We start from the raw sequence: 26,766 nt of genomic DNA, 5'->3' as shown, positions 1-26,766 counted from the left end.
GCAGAAACTGTCTTTATTTACTTCCTCATCCTGAGAACTTAGCAGAGAGCACCCCCACAGAGCTCAGGGCATGGTGAAAAAGGCAGACGAGCAAACCGGCTCTGGCATCACTGTCTGGCAAGTGCTGATGCATTCAGAGCCAGAGGAGAAAGCCACCACCTCTCCACCTGGGATGGAAGGAAGCCTCGGAAAAGAGACAACCTCATGGCAATGCTTGACCTCGGACTGGGGAATGCAAAGCAAAAGCCATAAAAGATCCTCTGAGTCCCCACTGATGTGTTTCTACACCTCACTTGAATGGAGAGGAAAGGAACAAAGCATCACAGAGCAGAAGACCTTGTCGATTTCAGCCATTTAAGATTCCTTTCGGCTCCTCTTTCCAGTCATGGGACCTTAAACATTTTCTTCCCTTGGCCTCTCTTTCTTTCCTCTCTCTTCCCTTTGACTAACCTGTAAACAGCATTTAGGTTTCAACTTAAAGGTCACTTTCTGGGGAGGAATTAGGGTGACCCCTATTGCCAGACGTTCCCATAGCAGCCTGTCCTTCCCCTTTCTGAACACTCACAGCATTGTACTGTCCTGGAGAAGGGCTGCCTTCCCCAGCAGCCTGTCATCGGTGGCAGAGGGACCTTGTCATCTTCTTCCTGCCGATTCCCAGGCCTTGGCACAGAGCCTGGCAACTAGGAAGTGCTCAAAAATACTCAAGTTTCTTACATTGAAATTCAACATTTAGTACAACTTCCTCATTTTGAAGAGGAAAACCCCAAGACACAGAGGTGGGGAAGTGCTTTTTCCAATGGTTGCAAGTTAATGGCAGGCCAGACCTGGAGCACCGGCATGCGGACATCTCCTTTGCTTGCCTCTTTCCCTCCAGAAAGAGGGAATGATCCCCCCAATGATCCCCGCAAGCATTGGTTTTTTAATACTGTCTATGCTTTTATTTCTTCTAAAATATGCACAGAGATGGAATTCTTCCAGGAACATTTTTGAATCGTGCAGGAAAAAAAAAAAAAAGCCACCACTTTTGAGAAGTGAAAAGTGGGTGTTTTTAAAAAATTTTTTTATTGTGATAACAAAAATATAACATAACGTGTTCCATTTTAACCACGATCAAGTGTTCAGTGAAGTGGTGTTAATTATATTCACAGTGTTGTGCTACCATTGCCACCATCGATCACCAATTTTTTTCCATCACCTCAAGCAGAAACTCTGTACTGCTTTTTAATTTTTCTCCAACTTTTTATTTTGGAAGCTTTCAAATCTATAGAAAAGTTGCCTGACTAGGACAATAAACAGCCAACTATATCTCTTGTAAATTCAACAATTGCTAACATTTTGCACCATGATTGTCTCTTTCTTTCTACCCTGCCCGTCTATATATACATATATAGTCAATACATATACACATATGCTTTTCTTTCTGAGCCATTTCAGAGTCAGTTGTAGACATCACTACATTACTGCATTTTACCCCTAAATACATCAGTATCTCCTAAGAACAAGAGCATTCTCCTACAGAAATACAGCATAATTTTCACAGTCTTACAATGCTATTAGCTATATACCTTCATGTTTAAATTTCCCTAATTATGTCCCTTATTGCTGTTTTCTTCCCTCCCCTCCTCCCCTCCCCTCCCCGTCCCTTCTCTTCTCTTCTCTTTTTTCCATTCAGGATTCAGTTGAGAACCATGAATTGCATTTAGTTGCCATAGCTCCATATCTTAGTCTTCTTCATTCTAGAACAGTTCCCAGACAACCTTATCTTTCACAATATTGACATTTTTGAAGTTGTGCAGAATGTCCTTCGGTATGGATTTGTTTAATCATCTGCTAAGATTAGATTCAGATGAAACATTCTTTGGGCAGAAGTGTCACTTGGGTGATGCCATGGGAGCCTTTGTTTGCAATGTCTCCAATTCAGGTGTGAAAAAGTCCTGAGCTGAAGCCTGGAGCACATTTTCAGCCTGGATGGGGTGGGGTGGAGGGAGGGCACATGTGTTCATCCATGTAGCACATCCACAGGCACCTCTGGGCTGGGTCGTGGGGCATGGTCTGGAGAGCTGGCAAAGGCCACAGCTTCAGTCTTGACAGTTTACTGCCAGGCGCTGACTGTGGGTCCCTCCTGCTGGACAAGCAGGGCTGAACTGAGAATGTGTCCTTCCCACCAGGAGCCCTGAGGGGGCCGACAGCCAGCCAGCTCCTCAGCCCATGGGTCCCCTGCTGCTGCAGCCACTCTCTGTTGATGCAGATGCAAGGGAACAAGAAGGGGTTGGAGGAGCAGACCGCGCCAGAGCAGTCCTACTGAGGGGAAGGGACAGCGAGGGGAGCCAGAATCAAAAACAGACTGAAAGAGCAAGAGACAAAAGGGACAACACATGCCAGAGGAGGAGAGAAAAGCAGAGTCAGAGATGCAGAGACAGAGAAACCTAAAGAGACTCCTAAACACAGAAGCCCACGGAGAAAAGAAAGCACCAGCTGATAGGCTTCAATAACAATTTTCAAGTCCCTTTGTGATGCTATTTGGCTTTGGGATTTTGCCAAGTGAAGATAGTTTGCATTTATACTGGCCAGACTCAAAGGACACTCGGTTTTCCCAGGGGGCTGTGCAGAGCCACGTGCTCAGTCTGTACTTTCCCAAACACAGAACTTTTCCTTGGTGCCCAAGAAGCCAGGCTCTAGGTCAGGCCCCTGTCAGACACAACCTGCTCCAGCTCAGAACGCCTCCCTTTTTTTTCCAGGGCTGCCGGCAGATAGGGAAGACTCTAAGGGGCAAAGTGGAGGGACAAGAGAGAGGCCGATAGAAGGGAGGACCTGGAGGAAAGAAAGGCACTGAAAATAGCTTTCTGCTTCCATGAGTGGGTGGGAATCCAAGCTCCCTGAGCTGCCCAGTGGGGTGGGCCTCAGCTAATAATAACAGGCCAGGGTTTTCTCACAAGAAAAGGGACTTGAGGGGCTGCCCATGCCTAGACTGCATGGGGTAGAGAAGGGGCTCCAGACAGCACCGAAGGGTCTGCTGGGGATAATCTCCTCCAGATGCCAATGGCCATGGGCTCCCGTTAGAGGAACTTCAGGTAGATAGAGGGGAGGGCTTTCTGGTAATAACGTGCATGGTCTGTACTTTTCCTTGGCAGGAAGAGAGGAAGAAAATGGAAAGAGTGCTGTCAGGAGCCATGGCCTCCATCTCAGGAGGCTCTTTTGTGGCATCGAAACTGAACCATCTGCCCTCGGCCAAAACAACCAACCCTAGGGGCTGCATCTTACTGAGGAGGTTGAAGGGTGTCAAGGGGCAGGACAGGACATCCCGCAAACTCTCCAGCCATTCCTGCTGCTCCTTCTCACTGGGGCAGGTGAAGACAAATCTCCGCTCCGGGGTGATGACGGTGAGGCCGGCTTTCCAGCGACTCCCTCGGATGCCCTTGGGCAGGCCTTCATTTACCTCGTACCCCTGCTCTTGGCTCCCGAGAACAACCTGGCCCTGCTCAAAGGCGTCCTGAAAACAGAGGGTGCACGGTTATGGGGGGGCCATGGCTTGAGCAGAAGGCAGCTGCTTTCGTACAAGTGTGAGGGTCCCTGCTGGGATTTTGGCTCAGTGGGACCCAGAATTTCAAAGGTTCAGACCCTAAAATAAATCATGCCATCATCTGTTAAAATATTATTTAACGTGATCTTGCTGTGAATCAGGAATTTAATTGTGCTGTATGTAATAGTTCATTTAATCCTCATGACAACCTTTGGGAAGGCACTGTAATTAAGTCTATTTTCTGGAGGAGGAGACTGAGGCACAGAGAGGGAAGTACGCTCCACAGGGCGGAACTGAGACCAAAGCCCAGCAGCCAGATTCTAAGCCCACAACCCTAACCTCTACACTTAGCCTCCTGGTTAGAGGTGAGCCCTGGAGACAAGAGGACAAAATACAACCTACATGACTACAATTGGCAGCATTCTGGATACACACGAAGGACCTCCTAAAGCTAGGAGGCGAGAGAAGTCTGTCTGGACAGCTTTGTGCACAGAGATGACTTAGAGAGAGTCTACCTACAGGCCAGGGGTGAGTGTGTCCCTCTGCAGGTTTCTCCAGCCCTGGGGTTCTGGGAGACATGTTCGTCTGCAGGTTCCCTATAGTCCTGACCGCTGACCCCACTTCTGTCTGGGATGGATTGGGGAAGGGACCAGGAGTGGCTCTTACCAGTGGGTTCTTGTAATAGAGCAGCCTCCGCTCCTGGGAATCCAGGGCAAACCACCGTTTCTTGAAAGGTTCTCTTTGCTGCAAAAAAGGAACCTCTTACCAGGGAAGGTAGGGCCAGGGGGCACTTCCTGAGGACAGAGGGCAGGAGGCCAGCCCAGCCCAAGCCAAGGGAGCTGGCCAGTCCCCCTGGTTCTCCATCCCAGCCTCCCAGAGCCAGAGATCCTAGCGCTCCTTGCCAGGGCCCAGGCAGGGGCCCTCGTGCTCTTAAGGCAGTGTCCCCCACCCCTCCTTCCCTCCCCTCCCCCCTGCTGTCAGCTGCACCCTGCTGCCTCCACGTGCTGCCTTTCGTTGTAAGACGCACTTTCCTCTTTCTCAGGCTGTGGACAAGAAGTCACAGAAAAAGGAACTTCTGAAAATCAGAAGTGGCTACTGCTTGGCAAGGCTGAAAAGTGCTGGCCTTGGCCAAATTCTAACCTGGGTCAGGGGAGAGAAAGCCAGGGGCAAGCGCCATGGGGGTAGGGGCTGTACCATGGCTGGCAAAGGAAAAAACAGGAAACGTGGGCAACACTTTTTAGGAGCTTTCCACCTGCCCGAGGCCTTTTTTCACACTGATTCCCTAACTCAGTCTCTCCTAGTCTTAACCATCCTGTCAACACAGAACACCTTCAAAATAATCTTTGGAAGGCTGCCAATTTGGGATGATGTTTTTAAGGAGCTCCCTTGGCTTTTCCCCCTCCCTTTCTCTTCTCTTCCCTTCCCCACCCCTCTTCCCATGCTGCTCCCCCTCCAGCCAGATTTCTGACTTTGAGCTCAGCCCCACCCAACATCCAGGGTGAGGATGAGGCCCACTGAGGCAGTCAGAGGCTCCTCCCCTCTGCACCACCCACGGGAGGTGTGGGAGCAGCCAGGTCCAGCTTCCTTTTTAGATCAGTGGGAATGAGCAGCCACTGGAGGCGGGGGCCGGTTCCAAAGCAAAGGAGAGCAGAGAGGCTGAGTTGGAAGGTGTGAGTGGGTACTGGGGGAGGGGCACACCCAAGTTCTCTCTGGCCCCCAAGTGTGAGTGTGTGTGTGTGTTTTCTCAGACCAGTCACTAGCCCCTGTTTTGCTCAGACAGTCCTGGCAGGGCCCCCGCCCGGAGCACACAAAGGTTCTGGAAAGGCAAAAGCTACCTCTCCAGCAAGTTCCCCTTCAGCTCTGCTTTCCCAGGGCAGGGCCAGTTAGAAAGAGCTGGGAGGAGAGAAGATGATATGAGGATGAGGAGGGATGGCCAGTGACAGAGAGAAGTCCTGCAGCCCCGCTGGGTCACCCCCCAACTAAGCCTCCACTCTGTCCTTCAACCCTGGGACTCACGAACACTGACCTTTTTCCTTCCCTCCCACTGCCCCCCTCCCCCTGCTGGCTCCCCATGTCCCCACCTCCCAAATTCCAAATTCTGCCCTACTGCCCTCTGGGACAAGGGCCATGTACATCCCCCAGGGGGTGGTAGAATGTACCTTTGGACCAGTCTTTTCCATGAAGCCTTGTTTGAGGTAATTCCTGGTGATGAGGGGCACGAGCTGGGGGGAAAGAGACAGATGCTGAACCCCTGACTCACGCTCCAGGGCTCAAGGTTCCCTGCTGAGCTTGACACCCCGACAAAGGGGAAGTTGGGAATGGGGAAGGATGTACACTCGTTTGTTTCATGGCTCACAGTGTTATATTTGGAATGTGAAATGGATGCAATTATTAATATTTCAACAGAGCCAGATGACAGCACCCCAGATGTTTGCAGAACTTGGTATGAGAACTCCTTCCAAGACCCCAGCCAAGGCTCTGAGGAGCCCCTCCTCTGGGTGCAATTCTCACAACTACCGTGCGAGGCAGGTATCATCGTCCTCATTGTACACAGGAAGAAACCAGATCTCAGAGAAGTGGTCAGGGATGTTCCCGACGTCAGGTAGCCAGTATGATGAAGAGCTGGGATTCTCCCTCAGCGATGATGGATGCTAGACTGTGCTCCTTGCACTATACTTTGGAGCTAAAGTATCACCATGGCAGATCACTCTGATCAGGCCCCTGGCCAAGACCTGGTCATTGGTGGGGATTCTGACACAGGGTCACGAGAAGGCAACGGCCAAGTGGGCAAGTAGGAAGGCTCTGGACTAGGAGTCGGGGGCCAGGTTTCCAGTTCCAGCTCTAACATCAGCCAGCCATGTTGTCTTGGCAAGTCCTTATGCCCCTCTGGGCCTGCTTTCCCTGGGGTAATAAAGAGACTGGATTTTGTGACCCGTTGGATCCCTTGCAGCTTCTGTCCAATGCTCAGAGAAGCTTCCAGGGATTAATGGCTCCAGGGCAACCTGGCAAGTCTAGATCTTCAAATGAGAGTCCAGACTTCCAGGAGCAGAGGAGGTCTCCCAGAGCCTCAGGACCCAGGCTAGGGGCAAAGAGGAAGTGAGGTCTGGGAACAGAAATGGGGACTCTGAAAGGGGGGATATTATGAGCCAAAAAAGGAAAATATAAAGTATGCTACTCCCCTTCCCCTTCATTTGGAGAAAAGACAGAGTTCTTAACTGGCTCAGTCTACATGTGAGCCAGGCAGGGCTAGTCTAGCCTAAAGAGACAAGTGGAGAGAAGGAAAATCACACTGATGGAGTACTTGCCATGCCTGATATGGCTTGGCTCACCATATTCTCACATTAGACCTGGGAGGTAGGTATCACCCTCTTGGGGACAGATAAATACAATGAGGCTCAGAGAGGGGAGGTGACTTGCCCTGGGTAACACATCAGCTTCTCTGATTTTAGAGTCCCTGAACTTCTTATATCGGGATCACAACCCCACTCACACTCCCCGGGTTTCTGGATCCTTAAGCCTGAGCCAGGCCTGGGCGATTGCCCAGAACCTCACACCATACACAGAGATAAAGTAGGAGGAAAGGAGGAGAGAGATGGACCAGGAGGAGACTAGGGGTGAACAAAGGGTAAAGATGGTGGACGAGGGAGGCAAGAAGACATTGAGGATATTGGCCAGTGACCAATTCCCTCTGCATGGGTCAGCAAAGTTGGGAAGTTTGCCCAGATTAAATAAAGCTGAGCATCTGCACTTTGTCCTTCCCTCCTCTCCCGTCAGCAGTCAGCACTTCCAGCCCACTGCAGCTCCCCCCCCCAGCAGGGAGTGTGCATTGACTGGATCTGGCTGCTGATCCAGGGCTGCTGGAGCTGCTCCCAGAGAACTGCCATCTTGGTGCCTCGCTGAGCTTGGAGCAGACCCCCATTCCAGCCACTTAGCTCCCTGCAAACCTTGGAATTAAGGAGCATGCAGGCTTTCAAGGACGGTCTAACAGTTTGAAATAAGACAGTCCCAGGATTAAGTCCCAGCTCTCCCCACCCCCATCACCTTCACAATTCTCTTAGAGGAGGACTGAAAACAGGGACCAGACCATAATACCTCAGGGTGGGAAAGGACTCTGATGATGACCAGGGCCCCTGACAGAGGTAGAAACAGACACTCAGAGGGGTGATGTGACCTGCAGTGGGTTAGCGATGGAGTAGCCGTGAGAGCCCAGGCTTTCTGGGCTCGAGGCAATGTCCTCTGCCCGCATTGTGTGGGCTTCCCCAGCCAAGCCTGCGAGGAGGGATGGATGCCCCGGATGACTGAGGATGATCAAAACGAAGTTCATGGGCTCACCATTACCTTGGCCACAGATTGGGGACCTGCTCCCATTACAATCCTGCCTTCCTGACCCAAACACCACGAGGCAAAGGGATGGGAGAGTGGGAAGAGCACCTTCAACTGCTGCTGTGCATCCTGATGGGAAGAGCTGACCTGCTTTCTGGAGCCGTCTTGCCCTGTGTGGGGCCATAAACCACCAGCTTCCCAGAAGAGTCTTTGCTTCCCCTCTCAAGCGTCCCACCCACAGGCCTTGCCTGCTAACGAACCCAGTCTGGTCTCCGAGTGTCTTCTGGGGCCAGCAGACAAGGAGAGAAGGCAGTGGCAGGGAGGAGGCTCAGAAGTTGGGAACCACATCTGGCTCACCTCAGACTCTGGGAGCTCAGGAAAGGCCATTTTTAGGTATTGCAAACGGGCTGCGCGGAGGGCATTGAACCAGTCCACTATCTCCTGCCGAGGAAAACACAGAGGACAGACGGCCGGTGAGATGAGGGCGGGGCCAGGCCCGGTGGCAGGAGGCCTGTGGGGTCATCAGGTTTGGGGCACATGCATTCAGCCATTCACTCTACCCTGGGGGTTCAAAAAGTTTTGGGGCCTGTGGGCTCATCACAGGTCTCTAACTCCTTCTTGTTCCTGGGGAGAATGAGGTCAGAGCCCGGGGTGCTTACCTGAGCAAGTGGGAAGTCACAGTCAGGGAGAATCCCAAAGCTGTGGGCAAAAACCAAGGTGAACTGCACAGAAGTCATGCAATGCCTGGGAGGGTGCTTTTCATACTCTGACGTGCACACGGGTTACCTGGGGATCTTATTAAAATGCAGATTCTGATGTAGTAGGTCTGGGATGAGGCCTGAGATTCTGCATTTCTATCAAGTTCCCAGGTAAAGCTGATGCTGCTGGCTAGTGGGACATACATTAACTGAGGCGCAAGTAAGGGTCTAGGAAAGCAGTGTCCTTAGATGTCAAAGACCAGCTTTTGGGTGGCTGCTCCTCCAGTGCGAATGCCCTCGCCTGGAGTGCAACGTCAGCCTCAGCGGGGCCCCTCTGCCATGACTCAGGGAGAAGGCATCACACCAGGATGGGCCACCATCATCTCTCACCTGGAGAACCACACCTGCCTCTTCTCAAGCCGGCCTTGCCTCTGCTCTGCAGCTCTCCAGTTAGTCCTCTCCATGGCAGCCAGAGTGATTTTCTAACTGCAAACCTGCTTGAGTCTGGCTTCAAGTTTGCTTCACTGCCCTCAGGAAAAAATGTCTAAGTTCCTTAGCATGACCTACTTGGCCCCTGCGCTCCTTCCATGCAAAACTCTTTGCACGTGTTGTTCCTCCTCCTCTAACACTGCTTCGTCTACCTCCTTCCCCAAACATACCTTTTACTTAGAATAGCCTATCCATCCTGCAGGTGAGTTTGGGTGATGTAATAGATATATTTTTGCATGCTTACTCGCCCAAGCCCTGCTTTTAAGAGAACTGCCCCACCCCCCTCCACCCACCCACATTTGCTACTGTGATCCCGTCCCTCCTTGACTTCACCAACTCGACCAGGGCTGGATCAAGGCAGAGGCTGGGCTGGGCCTATCAGATTCCTTCTCTCAGGAATTTGGAATTGAGAGGCTGAAAGACTTGTTCAAATAGCTGCAATGCTGGACTCTGAGAAATTCATTTGAGTATGGTTTCAGCGGAATGTAACACAACTTCCCTTTCTCACTCATAGGTCAATTCTCACGGAATTCCGAGCTCTCTTATCCCAGGGATTATTAAAAACTCCTTGGGTCCCAGGCACTGAGGGAATGGAGCCATCCCCAGAAAGCACCATCCATGCCCTTCCTTTGAAAGGTCTTGCCAGTCACAGACTGCAGCCCTGGGACCAAATCCTACTTGCACACGTTTTGTTTGGCCTCTGAAGTTTTGTTTATTTCAATCCTGTGACAGTATTTCCTGTTTGCCACAGCCCCCACCACTCCTGGCCCCTGTCCACTTCATTGGTGGACGTTGCCTACTTGGCTCCTGCAGGCACAAGTGTGCCACCCCATTTATGCCCTTTTAAGGTACAGAGGAGAAAGGTCAGCGTGTCAGAAGCAGCCAGGGTGTCGAATGTGAGGGAGTCAGGTATGGTAAGTGTTGGAGACCTTGGGCACCTCAGCAAAGTCCCGTGGCAGAGACTGGCATGGAGGGTGGCCACTGCCTTCTGGACCAGGCCAGATTGACAAGGGACAACAGAAGGCTCACCATGGACTGAGAACCAGGGGTCTCTTCCATGTCTCCCAACGGCACAAGTCCCAGGGTTCTCAAAAAACCAAGGGAGGGAGCAAAAAATAGATAATGGATATTAAATTTCTTGCCAACCTTGGGGAATGGGGTCCTTGAATTTAGAAAAGTGCATCTCTCTCTCTCTCTCTCTTTGGCTGTCATACACACACACACACACACACACACACCACAAACCCTACACTATTTGGTTCCCAATTAATATCCAGTCCCTGGTTCTAACTTCTCAGGAGGCTTAGCCATACTTCCTGTCCTTGAATTCTATGAGTTCTTGAGTTCTTTCCAGTCCATGCTTCTCTTCAAGCTGGTTAAAATGTGCTCCTTTTCAGTGTCATCACGTGATTCTTCAATAGAAAGTCCTTGCTCTGGAAAACCTCTTCAACCACCCCTGTGCCCAGATGAGGCCATTCATGTGTGCTCTGGGTGCCCCAGCACAGCAGCAGCACTGGCACGGCACCATCAGTGCCTCTTTCCCTGTCCATCTCCCTGTCAAGATGGTGAGATGCTTGAGGCCTGCGGCTCTGCCCCATCCACCACCAGCTCCCTAGAACCTAACACAGGGCTTTGCACATAGCAGGTGCTCAAGAAGGACTTGTCAAGAGTGAATGAATGAATGATTGAATGAATGATACAGGAGCAAATCACCACCACAGCGAGTAATGTTTGTAATGTTATGAAATGCTTTCACGTTGATGGTTCATTGTCACTCAACCCACTAAAGCTCCTTAGAATCCCATTTACAGACAAGGAAACAGACTCGGAAGGGGAAGAGATCTTCTCAAATAACACACCTGGGGAGGGGCAGAGCCAGGGCTCCGACTTGTGACTCCAGACCCGTGTTCTTCAGACAACACTCTCTGACTGTCAGATCACACCTGCCAGGAATTTTGCCCACACAATGGAAAAAGCACGAACCCTACTGAGGGGTCAGGCAGCGTCCATCCTACCCCTATGGTCACCATCCAGTGCTGGGGCCCCTTGGGAGGATCTCATCCCTGCATTTAGTCCCTGGCTCCTGATGCAGAGGCACATGGGGTGGTGAAATGGGTGCAGGCTCAAGAATCATTGGCCATGTGACCTGGGCAAGTTATTTAGCATGCCCATGCCTCAGTAACACAGGAATAAAAAGTTTCCAAGGTTGTTTTGAGGATTGATAAATGAAGTGTAACAACCACCAAGAACAGTGCCTGGCACAGAGTAAACAGACACTTGCAAAATGTCAGCCCTGCTTCTGTCCTCCCCACCCCCACTTAGCATCTCTGTCCCATGCTCAGGCCATGAGCCTGCTCAGGATTTGTCACGGCCAATTCCCTTGTTTCTGTTCTACTGGCCCGATCTTTGCCTGAGCTGATTTCCTGGACCTTCAGGCAGTGTATAGGGATCTTATTAAAATCTAGATTCTGATTTAGGAGGCCTGGGGTAGGACTGAGACTCTAACAAACTCCCTGATGACAGCCCAGTGCTGTTGGCCCAGGACCACACATTGAGAAGCAAGGCCTTAGAGTGCACCACTGGCCTGATCACCTGTCCTTTCCTCTTCCCATATCCAGAATCTCTGGCTCCACCTGAGTTTGCTGTCCCTGGGCACAGCCCCTCTGCTATTGGACTCCCACCTGTGGCTGGGCACTGTCCAGACACACCCATGGTACCTGCTGGGTTCCTCTCCCTGATCTTGCTCTGCCTTCCTCTTAGCTCTGCCCCAGACCTGGAAGTGACAATAGATTCAAGGAAAAAGCAGCATCTCGAGAGTCACTGAGCATATCACCAAATGAGCAAGGGAGTCAGCATCCCAGGCTTGCTGGGGACCAGGGTGGGAGCTCGGGTCATCTCACCTTCCCACTTTCATGATACACAAACAGGTTCCTGGTGTGACCGTCTCTCCTGTAGGTGATCTGCAGCCCGTGGGGGTTCCCGATCTTCTCTGTCTGGAAGGTGGCATTCAAGTCCTTGATGTTGATGACATCTTTGGGGGCTTTGCCCTGAAAGAGAGAAAGGATAGGCAAGATGCTGACTGTCAGCAGAGTGACCTCACCATCGCCTTCATCAAGGCCTTAATGCAAACAAATAATGAATTGAAATGTTCTTGCTCTAATATATGAATGCATAGATACTCTACTACTTTCCTGTTTGCAGTCATCCCAAGACCTGCTTCATCAGGCTAGCCTCTCTGGACTGGAAGGGGCTTGGAAAGGTCATAATTAGTATTTTTCAAACTTTTGAGCCATAGAACTCTTCTACCAATTCATCCATGGAAGTCAAATACATAAAACAGATAAAAGCAGAATCTCTTGGTTAAAACACGTGTGGGGCAATTCCTCAATAAGTTAAAAACAGTGTTACCACATGACTCAGCAACTGCACTCCTAGGCATTTACCCAGAAGAACAGAAAACAGGTATTCAACCAAAAACGTGTACACGAATGCTCATGGCAGCACTGTTCACAATAGCCAAATGGTGGAAACGACCCAAATGTCCATCAACTGAGGGATGGATAAACAAATTGTGTTATGTCCATACAGTGGAATATTACTCATCTGTAAAAAGGGAAGAAGTTCTGATATATGTGACAACATGGATGAACTCTGAAAATATTATGCTAAGAAAGAAGCCAATCACAAAGACTGCATATTGTATGATTTCATTTACAAGAAATATCCAGAACAGACAAATCCATAGAGACAGAAAGCAGATTAGTGATTGGCAAGGGCTGGAGAGGTTGGGGGTGGGTGGGTGAGAAGTTACTGCATAATGGGGAGGGGGTTTCTTTTGGGATAATGAAAATGTTTCAGAACTAGATAGAGGTAATGGTTGTACAACTTTGTGAATGTACTAAATGCCAATGAATTGTATACTTTAAAAGGGTTAAAATGGTAAATTTTATGTTATTTGTATTTTACCACAATAAAAGAAAAAAAAAGATACTAAAATCCTTGGCCAACCATGCAGGTCACATTTGAGAAAAAATATTGTATTGGGCAAAAACACACAAACATACCTACATACATATATACATACATACATCAAACAATATATGCATACATACATAAATAAAATAAAATCACCATAGAAAACTGTTGGCAGTTCAAGATTTCATACACAATATGGGCTAATAAAGAAATTATAAAATGTTATTAAATAAGTACATATAAATATGCTTATACCTACAAAAAGTCCTAGAAGCTACATGCTTTCAAAACAAATCATATCTATTATTTTTTTATCTTCATTTTATTGAGATATATTCACATACCATGCAGTCATACAAAACAAATCGTACATTCGATTGTTCACAGTACCATTACATAGTTGTACATTCATCACCTAAATCAATAAATCATATCTATTAGAGATAGAATCTGCCAAGATAATTAATCTTTCTCCTTTAACCTTTTTTTTTTTTTTCAGTTTTTTGGGAAACATTGTCATGGTATCAGGGTCTGCCAAAGCAGATTTTCCCACACTTTTTGCTATTTTTACAGACACCAAGTAAATTCTCTTTGATATTTTTGTACCAGACCTAAAGAGTAATTAAAGTTTTGCATCTCCAAAAAAATAAAATCAACTGTGGGGCCTCAGAGCACTCCTTCCTTCACTGTGTTACCTCTTCTCAGGGTTCTGGAACACAATCTGAGCAATCTGGTGCCAAGAAGGGATGGGAAGAGAAGAACTTTCCTAAATAACTGATAGGAGTGCAAAACTTTTCATTCTAGGCCTACACTATCTAATATGGCAGCCAGTAGCCACATGCGGCTATTGAAATTTAAATTAATTAAAATTAAAAATTCATTTCCTCAGGCACACTAGTCACATTCCAAGTGCTTCGTAGTCACATGTGGCTACTGGCTACGGTATTGGACAGGGCAGAAATAGGACATTTCCATCACTGCAGAAAGTTTTATTGGACAGCTCTACTCTAGTGAGAAATTTGGCCACATCTATCAAAATGTTGAGTGTTTTGCTTTGATCCAGCAATCTCCCATCTAAGAATTTACCTCAAGGATGTAATGGGATTATTACACAAATATGTATATCAAAAGATGTAAATTGTGGTGGTGTTTATAACAGCAAAAAAAGAGGAAAGTATTTAAGTGTCCGTCAATAAGAATGGATTAAATAAATCATGGTACATCTATCACAGAATTTTTTAAAAGGCTAACCTACATCGATATTACTAACATGAAAAAAATGTCCATGATATCCATGAGTGACAAATACTAGGTCCTAGACAGGATATATCGTAGGAACCAATTAATGCAAAAATAATAATATATATATTGTGTGTGTACATGAGCTAGATGGATTTACACAAACACTCTTAACAACGGTTATCTCGGAAAGTTACTGGAACACCTCTAAAAAATTTACTATGAGAAATTTTTAAATACCAAAAAAATCTAATTTGTCAATATATTTTCTATTCTTTCTTTAAAAAAGAAATATGTCATTACTAATAAATCAAAATCTTTTAACAGCTACTTACCCCAGGCCTTTCTGCTCCTCTACTTCCCAGGGGCAATTACTGTCATGAGTTTGATATTATCCTTCTAGTTCATTTTTTATACTTCTATACACATGTACACACTCTCACACATCCATGAACAATCTATAGTATTGTTTTATGTGCATTTAATTTACATCAATGGTATTATACGATACGGTACCCATGTTGAAAGACTACCAATCTAGTTTGCACTCGTATATGACTAGACTAAAAGTTATTTATCGACTTACCTGTTGATGGATAATGAGATTGTTTCCAATTTTCTGCTATTGTAAAAGATGTTGCAGTCAATTTGCATCCCTGGTACCATATGTGAGGTCACAGTATATTCTTAAAAATGGAAGTGCTAGGTAATAGGGCATGTACACCTTCAACTTTACAGGAAACTTCCAAATTATTCTGCTGAATTGCTCTCCACAGTGGTTATACCAACATTTACTGCCATCAAAAAGATAGACAAGTTTTCCTTTCTCCGTATCCTCACCAATACTTGACACTGCCAGGTTTTTAAATTTTTGCCAATATGATGAGTATAAAATTTTTGTTTATTTTTATTTAACCAACTTTATCAAGATACATTTTATAGTCAATAAATTACACTCATTTTAAGTACACAGTTTGATCTTTGATAAATGTATGTATCCAGGTAACCACCACCACAGTTGAGATATTGAATATTTCTATCACCCAAAAAAATTCCCTATCTCAACCTCAACTGCTTTCTAATGGTATAGATTAGTGTTACCTATTCCAGAATTTCATTTAAATGGAATTATACAGTATGCACGCTTGTATAAAACTTCTTTTGCTTGGAATAATGTTTTTGAGATTCATCCATGTTATTGCATTCATCAAAAGTCGTTCCTTTTTATTGAGTAATATTCCATTTTAATACCATTATTTGTCCATTCAGCTATGGATCAGCATTTGGGTAATTTCCAGTTTGGAGCTTTGATGAATAGAGCTTATATGAACATTTGTGTTCAAATATTTTTGTGGATATGTTTTTGCTTCTCTTGGGTAGATACCTCCAGGTAGAATGGCTGGGTCATATGGCTAAGTGTATATTAATTTTATTTCTTTTTTAATGTCCAGTTTTCCAAAGTGGTTGTATCATTTTGAAGTCCCACCAGCAATATATGAAACTTCCAGTTTGCTCCACATCCTCACAAACACTTGGTACTGTCAGTCTTTTTAAATTTTAGCCATTAGGAAGGGTGTGGAGCATATCTCATTGTGGCTTTAATTTGCATTTCCATAACTACCAGAGACTGAGCAGCTTTTCATGTATTTATCGGCCATTTTGGTTTTCTTTTCTGTGAACTGACAGTTCACTTCTTTTGTCTAATCTTCCAAGGACTGTCTTTTTCTTCTTCATTTATAGTTTTAAAAAATTATTATTCTGGGTATTAAAATGTTGTTATATGTTGAGATATCATCCGAGTTTCACTTTCTTTTATATCCTCTATTTACTTTTTTGTTATACCCGAAAGTTTTACATAAAAAATGAGCTTTCACAATAAAATAAAGATATTTCCATTTTATGAAAGAAATTAAAAAAAAGAACTCAGGCAACCTGTTCTAATTTTGAACTCTTCGAGGCTGAACTGGCTTAGGACTAAAACACAGATCAACTTTTTCCAACCAAGGAGGAGACTCTGAATAAAGGCCAACGCATGGAGGCTGCTGTGGTTTGGTGTCCCCTCCTAACCCTGCAGCAGCATTTTTCCTTCCCATCTTTTGTACATTCAACACTTTTCAATGCTTAAAATTGAAGACTGAGAAGAAATCCCTCTGTTCCCTTGGAAGCCCTTCAGATCCATGATTAATACTCTTCAACCCCATCATTTTTCAGTTGGCCCCAGACTGCGGCCACACAGGAGGTACATTCTGGCACTGCCCTGGGCCATCCCGGAGAGCAACAGCGGAAACAAATCACAACTCTACCTGTAGGAGAAGAGTCAGATGAAGGCTAAAGCACTCGGAGCCTGCTCTTCTCTTACTTCTCTTCTTCTCTTACTTCTCATTCCTTCACATTTTCTTTTCCTGGAAGCTTCTCATCCTTCCATTCTCTAAATACTGGATGCCCCAGGGCTCCCTGTAGTCGAGGCTTTCCAAAGATGGCCCTCACCAATTCTTTCCCTCCCTGTTTGCTCATGTCACTGTATCCATAAAGAGATGAAATCTATTTCCCCTTCTATTTCCCTTGAATCTAGACTGGCCTTGTGGCTTCTTGGTCAACAGAACATAGAGGAAGTGACTTTCTGCCGGCTCCTGGCCTGGTCCTGAAGAGGCCTAGCTGCGTCCCCTTCGGCTGGGGGGAAGCCGGCTGCCATGCTGTAAAGAAGCTCAAGCTAGACTCCAAACAAGGAGCAACCACAGGGAGAGAGAGGGGCTGCCCGGAGTCCACCAAGGCCCCCGACATGCGAGTGAAGGCTTCCTGGACCTTCAGCTCAGCCCAGCCACCCACTGGATGAGTGACCCAGCTGATATCACATGGAGCAGAAGTTCCCCCCAGTCAAGGACTGCTCAAATGCTTGACCAAAGGATCATGAGAAACAATAAATTGATGTTATAAGCCCCTAAGTTTAGGGGTGGTTTGTTACACAGCAATAAAAGACTGAAACACTCAGTCCTTGGACATCTTTTTTCATCTACCCACACTCCCCGCCTAGGTGAGTCCAGCCAGTCCCACCACTAAATCTGTCTACAGGCTAATGACTCCAAATCCAAACTCTCCCCAAATCCCCCCAGTGTCTCCACTTGGAGACCAACAAGCATCTCAAAGTAAAAATGAATTTCCTCACCCTGTTCGTGAGCTAAGTCTTTGTCATCTCAGCAAACAGTAAATCAAATCTACCCTTCAACATGCAGCAGGCCAAACATCTGGGAGTTGTCCTTGATTCCTCTTACTCTCATACCCCACATCCAATCCTTCAGTAAAGCCTATTGCCTTTACCTCCAAAACATCTGCAGTATCCAACCAATTGGAACCACCTCCTCTGCCATCATCCTGGTCTAATCCACTGTTGTTCCTCCTGTGGGTTGTTGCAGTGGTCTCTGAACTGCTCTCTCTGCTTCTGCTCTTTCCTCCCTGTTGCCTTCATAATGGCCAGAATGCTCCTTCTTTCAAAGTTTAAGTCAAATCATGTCACTTCTCTGCTCAAAACCCTCTGATGGTTTCCCTCCTCACTCAAGATAAAATCCAAAAGCTTTAATTTTTGAAAATCATATATCTGATAAGGTATCTAGAATATATAAAGAATTGATGCAACTCAATAATAAAAAAGATAAATAACCCAATTTGAAAATGGGCAAAGGCTTCCCCCTATGTGGGACCCAACTCCCAGGGGTGTAAATCTCCCTGGCAACGCAGGATATGATTCCTGGGGATGAATCTGGACCCAGCATCGTGGGATTGAGAATATCTTCTTGACCAAAAGGGGAATGCAAAATGAAATGAAATAGTTTCAGTGGCTGAGAGATTTCAAATGGAGTCGAGAGGTCACTCTGTGGACATTCTTATGCACTATATAGATAACACCTCTTAGGTTTTAATGTATTGGAATAGCTAGAAGTAAATATCTGAAACTACCAAACTCCAACCGAGTAGTCTGGACTCCTGAAGATGATTATATAATAATGTAGATTACAAGGGGTGACAGTATGATTGTGAAAACCTTGTAGATCACACTCCCTTTATCTAGTGTATGGATGGATGAGTAGAAAAATGGGGATTAAAAACTAAATGACAAATAGGGTGGGATGGGGGATGATTTGGGTGTTCCTTTTTTACTTTTATTTTTTTACTCTTATTCTGATTCTTTCTGATGTAAGGAAAATGTTCAGAAATAGATTGTGGTGATGAATGCGTAACTATATGATCGTACTGTGAACAGTTGATTGTCTACCATGGATGATTGTATGGTATGTGAATATATTTCAATAAAACTGAATTTAAAAAAAATGGGCAAAGGGTCTGAATAGGCATTTGTCCAAAGAAGAAATAGAAATTCAACAAGTGCACATGAAAACATGCTCAACATCATTAGTCATCGAAGAAATGCAAACCACAATGAGATACACTTCACATACATTAGGATGGCTACAATAAAAAAGACAGACAATAACAAGTGTCAACAATGATGTGGAAAAGCAGAACCCTCATTTACTGCTGTTGAGAATGTAAAATGGTGCAGCTGCTTTGGAAAACAGTAATTCCTCAAAAGGTTTTTCAGTTACCCTATGACCTCACAACTCCACTTCTAGATATATACTCAAGAAAATGAAAACATTATGACCACACAAAAACCTGTACATGTTCATAGCAGCATTATTCTCAATAACCAAATAGTAGAAACAACCCAAATGTCCATCAGCTCAATGATTGGGTAAACAAAATGTGGTCTATCCATACAATGGAATATTATTCAGCTGTGAGAAGGAATGAAGAAGTACTGATGCATGCCACAACACAGATGACCTTAAAAACATAATGCTAAGTGCATGAAGCCTGTCACATATTGTATGATTCCATTTATATGAAATGTCCAGAATAGACAAATCTATAGAGACAGAAACTAGCTCAGTGGTTGCCTTGCAGGGGATAAGGAGCTTAGGTGATGACAGCTGATGGGTTCAGGGTTTCTTTTTGGGGTGATTAAAATATTTATCGTGCTAACAGTTGCACAACTTTCTGAATATAGTAACAACCATTGAACTGTACTTTAAGTGGGTGAATTGTATGGTATGTGAATTATAGCTCAATAAAACTTGCAACCAAGCCTCACTATGGCCTACAAGGCCATACATCCTTCTTCTTGTTCCCTCTGTACCTGTCACCTTGGCCTCCTTGATGCCCCATGGACCCCCACACACTCCTGCCTCAGGGCCACTTATGGTTGAGCAGTTTGTGCACTGCACAAAAAGCCAGTGAGAACGGCAATCCAGCCTTCTTCCTGCCGACTGGGGCCCAGGGGCCGCACTGTCTCTGAGGGACCACCTTTCCCTAATCGGCACAAAGGTTTACTGCTGACCATGACCCTGCACGGAGCTTCTGCACATCCTGTTCCCTTGGCCTCTTTGCTCTCACCCCAGATGTGCACATAACTCACTCCTCACATTCATTCAGTTCTTGGCTCAAATGTCACCAGAGAGATCTCTCTGACTGCTCTGGAGGTAGTAAACCGCCCCCTACTTCCCATCATGCTCTAATCCTTTGTCTGCTTTTATTTTTCTTCAGAGAACTTATTACCATCTGATACTTTACATAACGATTTATATTTTGGTTGCTGTGTGTTTCCTTCTCTTAGAACCAAAGCTCCATAAGAGGAGCTTTGTTTAGGTCATTGTTGTGTCTTCAGTGCCTAGAATAATGTCTGGCACCTAGTAGGAGCTCAGCAAATATTTCTTGAGTGAATGAATAAGTGAGGTAAATTCACGTGGTCAAACATGGGCCTAAGTTGATTCTAGTTGAATGGAAGGTGTGTTTTTTAGGGGACTGGAATGGTTATAGGAATAAGGAAAAGTAGTGGAAGGCTGTGCCTAACTCTCATTAGCTGAGATCTATCTACAAGACGAGACACCAATGATTAAATACAGACCTCAGTGGGGTGAGAGCCCAGTGCTGGGGAGGGGAGCCCCCGCCGGTCTTGCCTCTTACCTCTTCCTTGGTGTAGTACTTCAGGAGGCCTTCTCCTGCTAGGAGGACAAACCTCCTTCTCAGGAACTGCGCGTTGTCCCTTCCTCGCTTCCACAGGAGCCCTTCCCGGTTACCTTAGCCAAGCAAGGTGACAAAGAGTGAAGTGAGCAGCTCACAAACCTTGAAGGGCCTCAGGGATGGAATGAACCCTCCACCTGCTGCTCAAATGCCCCGAATCTAACTTGGTTATTTCAGCTGCAGGCAGCAGAGATCCCATCTGAGGCCAATTTTGCAATGTCTTATCCTTTCAGGCCCATGCTCCTTACCAAACCTTGTGCCCCACTAGGGGTCACATTAACCAGGAGAAGGGGCTGCCCAGTGAGGGAGTCTTCCTGCAACTCATGCAGAGACCCTACATGTTCGTGGCTCTGCAAGGGTGTAAGACAAATATGCTTCTTTGCCGCTCAGCCCATAAAACTTCGCTAGCTAGTGTGCTGCTCACCCTTTCAGAAATAGAGGAACCCACCCCACCCTTTGGCCTCTGTGGCCTGAGGCAGCTCTTGGTTGGACTTTGCTCCTAATGCTCAGGCCCTGTGCTTGCTAGAGCTCATTAGAACACAGACCTCAAAACATGATGAAGATAAAACTTTACCTGGGGGTGGGGCGGTTTTCCCATCAGCCATAAACTCTTGTCTTTCGTACTTAGCTCGAATCCATTGTTCCTTTAAGACCCTTCAAAGAGAAAATCTCTTAATGCTTTTAATCAGCTGTTTGATACATTCTCCTCCCACAGTAACTTTCCAAGAGAGCCGGGGTACCCCGGCAGCTGCCCCACTGCCTGCTCAGGCTATCCAGGGTTTCTCAACCTTGGCACTGTTGACATTTGGGGCTGGATGATTCTTTGCTTTGGGGGGCTGTCCTGTGCGTTAAAGGATGTCTACCAGTATCCCTGGCCTCTACCCACTGCCAGCGACAACCCCAAGTTGTGCCAACCAAAAAATGCCTTCAATATCAGATATTGCCAAATATCCCCTGGTGAGAACCACTAGGCTATCCCCAACTCAGCCTCAGCCCTCTGGTTCAATGCGGAAGGTACCAATTCCTCTGAACCAGCCTTGGCACCAGTTCCTGTTGCACCTTCATAAACAAGCTGGAATGGTTCAAGAGTTCCTTTCCCGTGGCCTCCCATGAAACCTGCTCCTGGACAGAGCAGTGGTCTTGGGGTCAGACCACCTGGAACCTGGTCCCACGCTGCCATTTATCCACTGTGTGACCTAGAGCAAGTTACTTAACTCCTCTGAACTTGAAGGATATGGCAATAATACTATACCCACCTACCCCTCAGGGTTATTGAGAGGTTTAAACATATTAGAGGACTTAATGCCATATTTGGAACATAGTAGGTGTTTCACGCTGGCTCAGTTGGATACTGTCATCCATGATCCATGCAGCCAAGAGTAGGCTTAAGTTAATTGTCTGTTTTGTTCCCTCTCCCCCTTACTGGGTAAAAGCTCTGAGGTTTATATGTTCTAACCCCAGAGCCACAAGGAATGGCCCAGTGAATCAGAGCTCTTCCCTGGGATATGTGGGCCAAAACCAAAAGAGGGACTGATAGGAAGTCCTCTCCGGCCAACAGGTGGGTGCGTCTGGGGCCTGGCAGTGGCCTTCTCCCAGCCGCATGAAGGAAGCCTGGCCGGGAGAAAGAAGCAGGAATGAGAGGTGGAGAGGTGAGACCTGATGGATTTTGAGCTCTAGGCTTAGCCCTTCTTGAAGTTGCCTCTGCCTCTGTCCTTCCAGGGGTCTGATCCCCAGAACCCACAAAATCCCCTTTGGCCTAAGCTGATTTAAATTGAGTGGCTGTTACTTACAATCAAGAGTTTTGCCTAATGCACAGTCCTCACCCCAGGACATGAAGGACAGTCACCAAGCTCCCCATAGGGTGGGGAGCTGGGATCAGAGCTGGGAGAGGAATAAAGGCTGAGGGCCATCAATCCTGGTCCTAGAGGTAGGGATTTAAAGGAGTTTTAGAATTGGGGGGGAGGAGGCCGTTAGCTGAGCTAAAAGGGGTTAGTGTGCAGGCTGCTGTTGGAGTCGTGGCAAGTAATGTCTGCGCAGTGATAGCAGAAACCCAGCACACTGCAGGTGCTCACCAAGTGTCTGTTCCTTTCCCCTGGAGCCCAGAGCTAAGTGGCAGCAGGGAAGCAAGGTGAGACAGGCCTAGTTGAGCCTAGCATAGCCCTTAGCTGGGCATGAAATGCCCATCATGTGTCAGGTGGTCGGGAAGATGGTTGACCTATACTCTCTCATTTAATCTCCACACCCATGCTCAGATGCAGGTTAATTATCTACATTTCAGAGATGAAGATGCCAAGGATCAGAGAGGCTTGGTAATTTGCCCACTGTTTCACAGCTACGTAGTGATAGAGCTGGGAATAAAAACTAAGGTCTTTTGAGTAGAAAGCTGTGTTTCCCTGACATTCCCCACTGCATTAGTAGCCCTTGGGCTGTCTAAGTACCGGGAAATTGCAGGACCACCTGGTACGGTTGTATAGTTTGTGCATTACCCCAAAGCAACCTGCAGAACGGGAGAGGAATGGAAGCTGAAATGCAGCCTGCTCTCCATCTGCAAGCCATACCCACCATGAGGCTGTGTCTGCATAGAGGAGGGCCTTTTCCCATCTCCCCAGGGTGCAGCCCTGGCGGTGAGTCTAAGGCCCCGGGCAGGGGTCAGAGTACCAGGGGACCTGAACTCTCCTGCTGCTTCACAGGCCTCCTGTCATATTGGATTCTCCCAGTGCCGTGGTGCCGTGACCCAGGCCAAGGAATCAGACGGGCTGGTCCCAGCTTTGCCTCTATAAGCCTCAGGGTTTTCATCTAGATCATGGGAATAACAACAGTACTTAGCTCATAAGGTTATTGAAAGAATTAAACAAATTAATGCACATAAGCATTTATCCCAGGGCCTGATACATAGATAAAGCTCAATTAAAATTAGCAGTTGTTCTTTTTATGGATATTATTTAGTAATCTGGGGTCCAGGCAACTGCTTTGGAGCCAAGTGAAGAAGTAGCTGAAACACATTTGTTCTTCTAAAACACCAGCATTTTTCTCCTATTTAAGGCTAGCCGCTACCTGTGGGCTATGAGAACATCAGAGGCAGAGGGACAGATCATGGAGAAAATCCTCCATTTCACAGCTGTGGACACTGAGGCCCGGAGAAGGGAAATGACACATGCAAGCAATAGTGGGAGAAAGGGACTCAAAGCAGGTCTCCATGCTCTCGAATGCCGTCCTGGTTCACCGCAGACAGAGGCGCTGAAGATGGGGTAGGGCTGGGACAAGTGGGACCAGGAAGCCTCCCCACTCCCACCCCTAAGGAATCACCCACTTACAGGCAGTCGTTGGCCTGGGGGACGTAGTAGAAAGCAGGGACTCGGGCTTCATACTTGGCTTTTGCACGGAGGTTCCCATTATGGGTCATAAACTGTAAGACAACAGCAACTTAGAGTAATATTAGAACTTGAAAAAAATGTGAAATGAAACCACAGTCTACCCAGAAGGCCACTGGTCTCATTGGCTCCTACGCTGGGTCAGAAGGCACTGTTCCCAGAAAGGAGACATCCCACCAGGCTTGGTCATCTGTGCTGCCAGGAAGGCCCAGCCTGGAACAATAGGACACAGTAATAACCATGCCTCATAAAGACTGAGCACTTTGCAGTTCTCATATATTAGCTCATTGATCCTCTCAACCATTTTAATATTATCACTCCCATTTTAGAGACCAGAAAACTGAGGCTCTGAGAGGTTAAGTGACTGTCCAAGGTGACACAACTAGTAAGTGGCAGAGGTGATTCCAAAGCCCCATGTTCTTTCTTCCACCCACCCCCAACAGAGTACATGGGTCAAGGTGATCAGTGGGGTCCTTTGGTACCCAAAAGACCCAGAGTCAGAAGTGCCAACAGTGACCCTGGCCAACAGTCCACACTCAGCAACAATGGTAGCATTTCTGGGCTGAGGGCATGGCAAGAAGAAACCAATTTTTAGTCCATATTCCTTGGGCAGAGTGAACCTTACTCTCCCCCTGCCCAGGGGTGGGTGAGCTGTGTCACAGAATTCACATGGGCTTTGGATCCCAACAGAGCAGAGTTTACTGGGCCTTGGTTTCCACACTTGTGAGCACTGTTGGGCACTACTTAACCCCCTGAACTTCAGGGACTTCACCTGTAAAAATGAATAAATGTCTACCTCACAGGAGAGTTATAAGGCACTAATCATAACCTTCAGGTTTATGTGCTGGTTTCCTGTCTTTTTCCTGCACCAGGACACAAGCTCTATGTGGGCAGGGACCTTGTCTTGTTCACCGCTCTCTCCCAGTACCCAGCATGCAGTAGGCTGGCAGTAACTGTGCACTGAATGGATAAGCAAAGCACCTGGTCTAGTGGCATCTAGCACAGGACCTGGCACAGAGTGGCACTCAGCACACACCAGCCTGCTTCCCCTACAGTCCTGGAAACCCACAGCCCATAAGCACAGCTCAGAGCTGCTCACTCTCTGAAAGTTTTCTAGCCAAAGTGGTATTGCCATCCAGGCTCAAGGGGTCCTCCATCCCCACAGGTCACAAGAGCAAAGTGGTCCCCTTCCTGGCTGGGGGAAGGCGGGGGGGGGGGGGACATGCAGGAATCAAGAAATTTCTGTTCCAGTCCAGAACTTCTGCTGCTAGTAAAAGGGGCTCTGAATTTACTGTGTGCCTGTCCTCCACATTGAATCCTTACAGCAGCTCTGTGAAAGAGGTGGTATCCCCATCATACAGGCATGGAAACTGAGGCTTCACAACTAGGGTCAAGTCACTAGCCCAGGGCCTCACAGTTTGTAAGTAAACAGGGAGAGAGACCCTGGAGACAGCCAGCCTGAGTTCAAATCCTGGCTCCCTCACCTGTTTACTTACAAACTGTGAGGCCCTGGGCTAGTGACTTGACCCTAGTTGTGAAGCCTCTCCCTGGAGCAACTCTGATTGGCTGTGTTTCCTCTGGCTAGTTATGGCCCTCTCTGGGCCTCAGTTTCCTCCTCTGTTGAAGGGACACCCGGGTCCAGCTTCCAAACCCCACCCTAGCTCTGCTGTTTCAAGGCTCCCCAAGTGCACCCCTTTCTACCTCCACAATAGTATCGTCCCAGAAGTCAAGTCTCACAGATTTAACTTTGCTGATTTCCGGGAAGTTGCGGTGGACCCCGGAGCAGTTGAGACAGATGAAGATCCCCAGCTTGTAAGAGGCCCAGTCGGGATCTGCGGGGAGAGGGAAGGCAGGAGTGGAGCTGCGGGGACATCAGGGCAAGGAAACCAGGCTGGGAGTGGTGGCGGGGGCGCGGCAAGAGGCAGGACCTGCAGTTAGGATTTGGGGGGCGTGCCCAGCTCTGCACACCCCGGAACCCTTTCTCTCGTGCCTTCCCACCGCCCCGCCCCCCACCCGGACTTGGGCGTTCTAAGCTACCGGCACCGAGCCTCGTGGTCAGCCCGCGGGCCACGGCGCGTGGTGAGCAGGATGAAACTCTTGCAGGGAGTCCAGGGCATGGGATGACAGGCTGAGGTGGGCGCGACGTGGAAGTGACAGGACCCAGGAGGAACTGAGAAGAGAGGGCGGACGGAGGGACCAGCGCCGAGGCGTCTGTCTGGGGAGCTGCAGGTGAGGATGTCTGGGTGAAGGCCCCTGGGCGTCCGCGGAGTCGGAGCGCTTGTGAGGGGGTCCGCGGGGAGGACCCCGGGGGAATCCCGGGAGAAGGGAAGGGAGGCAGGACTTCGGGGGGCCAGGGGCCGAGGTCTGGGGTCCCTCAGTGGGTGGGATGTCCAGGTCCAAGGGTGGGGAGGGGCTGGGTCCGGAATGAAGACATCAGGGACCCCAAGGGCTCCGGTCCGGGTGGGTAGCGGAGCAGGAGGTCAGGACACCCGGGTCTGGCATCTGGTGTCCAAAGATATGGAAAGAGCCATATCTAGGTCCCAAGTAGGGAAGTCAGTGGGCCCGGGACCAAGATCCAAAGACTGGGTGTCAGGGGGTCCGAAGGTGCAATAACGACCCTGCCTGGGTCCAGCGGGGGCCCGGGCCGAACAGCGTCGGGACAGAGGGGGGCAATCTGGCGGCGCGGGAAGTCGTGCTGGGGGTCCTGGGTGCAGCGCCCTCCCACCCGCTCCGGCCTCCGGGCCCCAGCTGTCCCGCCGTCGCGTCCTTACCTGCCGCCCCGCAGTCGGCGCAGCGCGCGTTGCCGGTGCCGGCCGCCTGCAGCAGCAACAGCAGCCGCTTCTTGTTGCGCTCACGGTCACCCATGGCCAGCCCGGTGGGCTCAGCGGGGCTCAGTCCGGCCGCCCATGGCGCCTGCGCTCGCCCCGACGTGTGAAGGACGGAGCCCGAGGCGCCTCTGGCCGGGCCCTCGCGGCCGCCAGCCCCGCCCTTCCAGGACTTTCCGCTCCTCCCTCGGCGGGTTCGGCCCCAAGCTCGTAGACTGTTCCAAGCCAAGGCTGGCGCCGGGCACGCAGCA

General features: G+C 48.1%; 1 protein-coding gene across 6 annotated transcripts; it reads right to left on the bottom strand.

Moving 5' to 3' along the window:
* Positions 1-1,043: 1,043 nt before the first annotated feature.
* On the bottom strand, positions 1,044-26,766 carry ADAP2 (ArfGAP with dual PH domains 2). 6 transcript variants are annotated; one of them, XM_037807901.1, is made up of 11 exons: positions 26,462-26,690; positions 25,392-25,522; positions 23,634-23,725; positions 20,894-20,973; positions 20,263-20,375; positions 11,931-12,077; positions 8,201-8,284; positions 5,680-5,742; positions 4,187-4,264; positions 3,262-3,490; positions 1,044-2,236 (listed from the first exon to the last, which is right to left on the bottom strand). In XM_037807901.1, the coding sequence occupies exons 1-11, from the start codon at positions 26,553-26,555 to the stop codon at positions 2,202-2,204; spliced, it is 1,146 nt and encodes a 381-aa protein (XP_037663829.1). In that variant the 5' UTR covers positions 26,556-26,690; the 3' UTR covers positions 1,044-2,201. The 6 variants fall into 6 exon arrangements, with proteins under 6 accessions (XP_037663829.1, XP_037663827.1, XP_037663828.1 ...); XM_037807899.1 differs by having other exon boundaries at positions 1,044-2,125; positions 26,462-26,688; XM_037807900.1 differs by having other exon boundaries at positions 1,044-2,122; positions 26,462-26,686.

Source organism: Choloepus didactylus, chromosome 18, assembly GCF_015220235.1.
Source record: "Choloepus didactylus isolate mChoDid1 chromosome 18, mChoDid1.pri, whole genome shotgun sequence".
Classification (NCBI taxonomy): Eukaryota; Metazoa; Chordata; class Mammalia; order Pilosa; family Megalonychidae; genus Choloepus; species Choloepus didactylus.
The sequence above is the reverse complement of the archived record's forward strand: the minus strand, read 5'-3'. Positions and strand labels throughout refer to the sequence as shown.

What these genes read in the sequence shown, in the direction of transcription:
- ADAP2 (XM_037807896.1), bottom strand. Translation starts at nt 26,555, where the DNA reads ATGGGTGACCGTGAGCGCAACAAGAAGCGGCTGCTGTTGCTGCTGCAG. An exon ending in CCCCAGGCCAACGACTGCCT is followed by an intron (nt 20,974 to 23,633) that starts GTAAGTGGGTGA and finishes TTCTCTTTGAAG; the next exon opens with GGTCTTAAAGGAACAATGGA. An exon ending in TCTATTACAAGAACCCACTG is followed by an intron (nt 3,491 to 4,186) that starts GTAAGAGCCACT and finishes CTCTGTTTTCAG; the next exon opens with GACGCCTTTGAGCAGGGCCA.